General features: G+C 65.2%; 1 protein-coding gene across 1 annotated transcript in view; it reads left to right on the top strand.

Annotated features, from left to right (window-relative positions):
- Window positions 1–522: 522 nt before the first annotated feature.
- NOTCH1 (notch receptor 1) overlaps window positions 523–6,350 on the top strand; it is a 44,009-nt gene continuing 38,181 nt past the window's right edge. The window contains 2 exon segments of the mRNA XM_047093694.1: window positions 523–622; window positions 2,312–2,393. Coding sequence (XP_046949650.1) covers window positions 562–622; window positions 2,312–2,393 — 143 coding nt within the window. The 5' untranslated portion in view covers window positions 523–561.

The raw sequence follows: 6,350 nt of genomic DNA, 5'->3' as shown, positions 1-6,350 counted from the left end.
GCCCGGCTAATCGACTGTCAGAGCCGGATCCTTCCGCAGCCCTGAACCAAACTTTTTGCCGCTGAAAACTTTCGAACAAGAAGTAGTCCCTAGGGCCGGCCCCCGACGCCTCTTCTCCCCGCCGGGGCCCCGAACCCCAGAGCACCCAGGCTCCGGATGCGCGCCCCGCCGGAGGAGACGCAGGGCGGGCGCGGTGCGCGCAGGGGCGCGGCCAGCGAGGGCGAGGGGTGCGGAGGGATCGGCGGGGCGGGCCCGAGGGGCGGGGCCGGCGGGCGGGGGCGGAGCGCGCGGCCGCCTGCGCCTCACTAGTGCCTCGGCCGCGGGAGGGAGCGCAGGGGCGCGGGGCGCGGGCGCGAGCGCAGCGGAGGAACGGGCCGGGGCGCCGAGCCGGGCCCGGAGGCCGTGGGGGCCCAGCGCCGCCCGCCCACCCGCCACGAAGCGGAGAGCCGCCGCGGGCCGCCGCCGCCCGTGGGACCGTCCGGCGCGCGCGTGTGCGCCAGATCCCCGCCGTCCGGGCGCAGGAGGCCGCCACCGGGCGCAGCGGGCAGCCGGCGGGCAGGCATGCCGCCGCTCCTGGCGCCCCTGCTCTGCCTGGCGCTGCTGCCCGCGCTCGCCGCACGAGGTAGGCGCCCGTCCGCGAGCCCGAAACTTTCCGCGCCCTTCGGAAACTTTGGCGGCGCCCTGCGCGCGCGCCCCGGGCGGCTGGGAACGGGCGGCCGGGGCGGTGGGGGGGGGGGGCGGGGTGCGGAGAGAACCGGGCGATCCGGGGCGCGGGGAGGACAGACCCTCCCCCGCGCCGCCTGCCCAGTCCGGCTGGACTCGCGCCGCCCGCGCCTGGACCCGGGTTTGAAGCCGGGCGTGGGGGCGCTAGGGGCCCCCGGAGGCCCAGCCCCGGGCTCGTCCTTCCATCAGCCACGCGTGGGGCTTGCCGCCGGGGCAGGCGGGCGAGCTGCCTACTACTTTTCGATTTGAATCGAGTCGGTTTTGGTTTCCTGTTGCTTTGGGGGCCATTTCTCTCTCTCCTCGCCTCTGGCCCGCGCCGGGGGCGGATGTTGGGGCGCGGAGTGTGGGGTCCCGGACGTCGCGTTGCCTTTACGGAGCTCTGCGGGGCGCGGTGGGCAGTGGGGCGCCGGGCGGACCGGCCTTCTCCTCATTTAGGAGAGTTCGCGAAGGGCCAGGCGGGAGGCGCGGACCGAGGGGTCTCCTTCCCACGCCTGATCGCTGCCCCCATCCCGGCTCATAGACAGTTTGGCGTGGGCGGGGGGGGGGGGAGGTGTGCGGAACACCCCGCCGCGACTGACTGGTGGGACTTTGACTTTTCGGAGTTCGAGTTTGGAAATCTTGCGAGGGTGGAGAGGGACCCGGAGAAGGAGCGCTTACCCCTCTCTCCACTTCGCGTGGAGGAATCTAGTGGTGATTCCTTTCTATCTTCTCCTAAAAGTTGGAGGGGAGAATTAGATCCCCACTTCCAGAAGGTGGGGTTCCAAGTCACACCCCCTCCGCGCCCCCAAGAGGGGCTTACTTTACACAGCGCTGGTAAAATGGGGAGGGGGCCACCTTATTAATGTCTTCTTGGGAATGGGGCCGAATTCCTTCCAAATGGGGCTCCTTCACCCCCCTCCCCTGGATGTAGCTGAGGATGCCTGCCCGAGGGAGCAGGTATTGGGTGTCCTGGAGGCGGGGCCAGGTCCCTGAGGTGCAGCCCCGGTGCCCCAGGAGGCGGCCCTGGTGACAATGGGCTGCTCTGATTCCGTAGCTGGCGCTTTGTTGGCGGGCGGGGCGTTGGGCTTTGCAGCTGTCGCTTTTTCCCACGAGCTGGGGGGGGGGGTGGGGGGTGGGGAGCGTGCCCCCCCAGCACCGCCCCCTCACAGAACATGTTTGAACAGCCAGACAATCTTGGTGGCTGGATAGGGGCCGGGGCCCCCTTGGGCTCCCCATTGAAGATAGGTGGGGGGGGGGGAGTGCACAGTTTGGGAGAGCCGCCCAGGGTCACCTCAGCTTTCCTCTACTGTTGTCCAGATGGCATTTCAGGCCACCCTTACCCACTTCGAGCGTGACCTGTCCACCTGCCGGCCAGCCAACCTGTTGTCCGTCCCCCCATTTCTGACTGCTAGAACTCTGGGCAGAACGTTGAAGCCCCTTGGGGTTCACGTTTGGGAGGGTTCGCGAGGTCTCCTGTCCCCAGCAACCCCGTGACAAGGCAGAGCCTTCTGGGTGAGGGGTGGCTGCGTCCCTTGGGGTGGGTCCTTCCCTGGGCTCAGGGCCCCAGTGCCACCCGGGCTGACCTCTTGTCTTACCCCCCCCCCCCCAGGACTGCGATGTTCCCAGCCCAGCGAGAGCTGCATGAATGGCGGGAACTGTGAAGTGTCCCCCAACGGCACGGAAGCCTGTGTGTGAGTACGCGCCCCTGCGCCCCTGTGGGGACCTGGTGCTTTTGTCGGGAGCAGAGCCCCTGCCTTCTGCAGCGGGGGCCCGCGGGGACAGAACACTGGGCCATTGTCTTCTGGAGATGGCCCAGAAGGCTGGGCGCGGTCACGTGTTACTTTTATTGGACAAAGTCTGGCAATTACTTAATCACCAGCAATTATGCTGCGTGTGGAGCTGGTCTGGCCGCTGGAGGTTCGAGCACGCCTTTGTGGGCCACCTTGGGCTCCTGGGGTGCTAGTCGGGAATTCCCGGTACCCTGCCTCTTGCTAAAATCCCTAAGAAACAGTGACCCGCCAGGGAGGCTGTGGACCTTCTGGAGCGGCCCAGCCCCCGCGCCACCCTGCCCACGGGGAGTGCCTCCTCCAGGCAGGTGAGTGCAGTGCCTCAGGCAGAAGTGGCTATTTTAATGCCAAACCCACCCCCCTGGGCCTTGGGTCTCCCCCAGCTCACCTTCTCTGACCTCAGGTGAGGTTGGGGGACCCATCGCCCAGGTTGGGGGGTGGCTTGGCTTCTGTCACGGCATCTACAGCCCCGACTCCCGAACCCTCCATCCAGTCCATCGCCCACCCAGCGTTGGGTCCTTGGCTGGGAAACCAGCGTGTGTCGTGTGTGTGTGTGGGGGGGGGGGGTGGGTACAGCCCGCAACCCACCCTGATGGGGCAGGGGGCGTGTTAGAGTCCGCTCCCTCCCTGTGCGCTCTGGCCCCGGGAAGTTTTTCTCTCGTGGTTGATGCCCTTCAGCTTGACTTTGTCCCTGGTGGGAAATATGAGGAGGTGCTTGGTGGCTGGAGAAAGGCCCCCCCCCCCCATGGAGGGGGGGCTAGAGGGAGAAGTGGCTCCCCAGCCGTCCTCCGTCCCGGTCCTCGGCGTGCCGCATTCCCACTGCTCGGGGCCCCTTCCCTTGACAACCCTTGGCCCGTGGGCTAGCAGCCCCCCCTTCACTGCCCCCACCCTCCCCGAACTGAAACCAATTAAGCAGGTCTGTGAGCGGTTTCATAGACAAAAAGGATTGTGTCTTTGTCAGATGCTAATGAATGCACACTACTTTTTTTTTTTTTTTTTTTTTTTTTGCTTTTTTGGGGCCTTTTTCTTCTCCTGCAGAAGCCTCACCGACGCCTGATGCCCTAAATCTTGCTTCCTTCCATTCAGAGACCGACAGCTGGGATTCAGGGGAAGCGCAGCGGCTATTGTCGGGAGGAGGATTAATGCTGTGTGATTAATTATGCGTGGCTTCCCAGAATGCACGACTCCCTTCCCGCCTGCCCCACGCCCGCTCTGGCCCTGTGCTCACCCATGGGGCCTGGGGGGTCTCCGGACCTGTGCGGAGGGCTTTGGGAAGGCAGGAGGGGTCTCTTTGTGCCACCGGGGAGCAGGGACAGACTGGCCCAGGGGACCCTGGAGTCTCTCTGGGCTGGAGCCTGGGCCACAAGGGGGCTACTGCAGCCCCCTGCCTGCGTTGGGGTGAGACGCTTCTAGGGGACAGGGCGACAGTGTGCGTGCTCCCCACCCCTCCGACCAAGCCAGGCCACTGATCAGGGCTTGGGCGCCGGCCTTGTCTCCTCCCTGGGGCCTAGGGCCCCCTCCTCCTTGGCGGGAAGCCTGCCTCAGTCTGGCCTGGCACTCGGCCGAGCTTGGCCCACAGAGACCCCATTGTGCACACCCCACAGATCCACTTGGAAGACGGAACGGAAGTGCCATTCTCAGAGGCCCCACCTCTGGGTGGCACTGTGCTGGAGCCTGGGGACCAGAGCGGGGATGGGGCGACAGCCGGGTCCAGCTGCGGAGGGGCACAGGTCTGGACTCATGGTGCAGTTTGGGGACGTTGTGGCCACTCCCGTGAGGGGCCCGGGCTCCCTCTGCCCCTGGGGCCTGTGCCTCTGGCTGGGCCCTTCTGTTCCCGTGAAGCCCCAGAGGGTCTGCTATATGGGTGGCCTGGCCCTCGCGGCTGAGCGGGGAAGACACCTTCCTTCCTCAAAGGTGTTGGGGTACGGGCTTCTGGTGCCATCCTGGGTGGAAACTCCGACTCTGTAGCATTCACCCCGGCCTCTCGGAAGGTTCTTTGGCTTTCCGAGCTGGTCTGCTGGCTCCCCTAGGGATAGGGTGTGGGAAACGGTCGTGTCACAGTGCCCGGCGCATTAGTACCTGGTGAATCATCTGTTTCCACCCCAAAAGAGAAGGAACCTTCCCCAGAAGCCGCTAGTCAGGTGGCTGCAGGGCTCAGCATCGGAAAAAGAGGTTTCTGTCGGCGTGAAAGCCCTCCCAGGGCGTCACCGAGTAGCAGAGGTGTAGCGGGCCCGTGGCTGCGGAGGAAAGACCCGCCGCCTGTCCCTGTGGGCAGAGCGCCATCCCTGCAGGGCTGCTGTGCGGGGGTGGCCCTGCAGGCAGGCCCGGGGGGTCATCGAAAGGCTTCTGGGGCCTGCCTGGTCCTGGACTGGGAGCGGAGGCCCCAGGGTTGCTGGGACAGCCTCCCTGCCCGCGGGAAAGTCTGTTCCACTGGGCGCCTTCCAGGTGATCGCAGAAGCGGAGTGAGCCATCGCGCTCAGAGGGCAAGTCCAGCTGGCTGGCCGGTGGCGGGCTTTAGCTTTGGACCATCCGGTATTTGAGGCCTGGCTGCGCCACCTGCTAGCTCTGTGACCCCAGGTCGTCGGGTCACCGGAACTCAGGTTCCCCATCGGTAGTGTGGGGCTGACACGATCGATCTCTCCGCGGCCCGAGGATTGCGTAAGAGCGGCAGGCTTTAGACACCGGCTGAGCGTCCGTTTCTTCCCTGCCTTCTCCTTTTGAGCTGACAGGGCTGGTTTCGGGATCCTCCTTCTCGAATGTTTAGTTGGCTAATGAGCGAATTCGGAGAAGCCAAAAGGTGCTGCCTGGTGGGCCCAGGCCGGGTGCTGCGTGGGGAGGGGCTTCTGAGGATTTTATCACCTGCGGGGACTCTGATCAGCAGTCCTGTCTGTTTTTTCCCCAAAGACACCTTTGAGCACCTGCCGTGTGCTGGGTTTTCTGCTCCAGGGCCTTGGCATGGCAGGCTCAGGTCAGACACAGCCCCTGCCCACACGGAGGTGACTTTCTAGTGTGGGGACAGGAGAGGCGACAACAGTGCATGTGACCTGTCAGGCGGAGGGGAGCTCAGCGTGGCTTGAGCCTGGCCTGACGTGGCTCCCAGCAAGCCCGCGGCACCATGTGGGGTCAGGCCTGGGGTGGGGGTGGGGGTGGGGGGTAAGCGAGCGCAAAGACCTCAGCGGCTGCCGGGGTCGAAGAGTGCGGAGTGGCGCCTGGCCCGGCCTCTCTCCTTTCGCTCCGAAGCGAGTGTTCTAACCCCTGCCCTGTCTTGCCTGCACTGCCCGAGGCCTCCGTGGCCAGTCTCCGAGGAAGCGGGGCCGGACGACAACTTCCCTTTAGAAGAGGAGGTTCAGAGGCTCCGGCGGGAAGTGCCTTGGCCCTCCGCTTCCGGGGGACCTAACGTTTCGCGTCTCCTGCCACCCAGTTTGGATGTTTCCATTGAGTCACCTGGGAGTCTTGGGCGAGGCTGGGGAAGGAACAGGTGAATTCTCAGGTCTGCTCCAGGGCTTCCTCTGTTTATGCGGCTTCAGCTTTGGGGCCAGGTAGGAAGGAAAACACACGTCAGACACCCACTGTGAACCAGAACGTTCTCCCCTGCTGGGAGACGCGGCAGGGAACGCGCCTTCTTTACAGGAAGGTGCCTCTTTGGACGGGGCCCTGCCTCTGAACGGCAGCTAACGTTTTTTCCACTGAAAAGAGATACGTATTTTTTTTAAAGAGAAAGGAAACTATGCCCTTAGCAGGAAGAGGGTGGGGCGGGCCGAACCCTTGGCTGGCAGAGGAGAAGCCCTTCATCAGGACGTCGGGGGGCACAGCCCGGGTGCTGGGACTCCCCAGACGATGGCAGCGGGAGAGGGCCCGTGC

The sequence above is a fragment of the Lynx rufus genome, unplaced genomic scaffold (genome assembly GCF_022079265.1).
Source record: "Lynx rufus isolate CCGP_SWC_20201006 ecotype Redwood Valley unplaced genomic scaffold, mLynRuf1.p SCAF_36, whole genome shotgun sequence".
Lineage (NCBI taxonomy): Eukaryota > Metazoa > Chordata > Mammalia > Carnivora > Felidae > Lynx > Lynx rufus.
The sequence above is the reverse complement of the archived record's forward strand: the minus strand, read 5'-3'. Positions and strand labels throughout refer to the sequence as shown.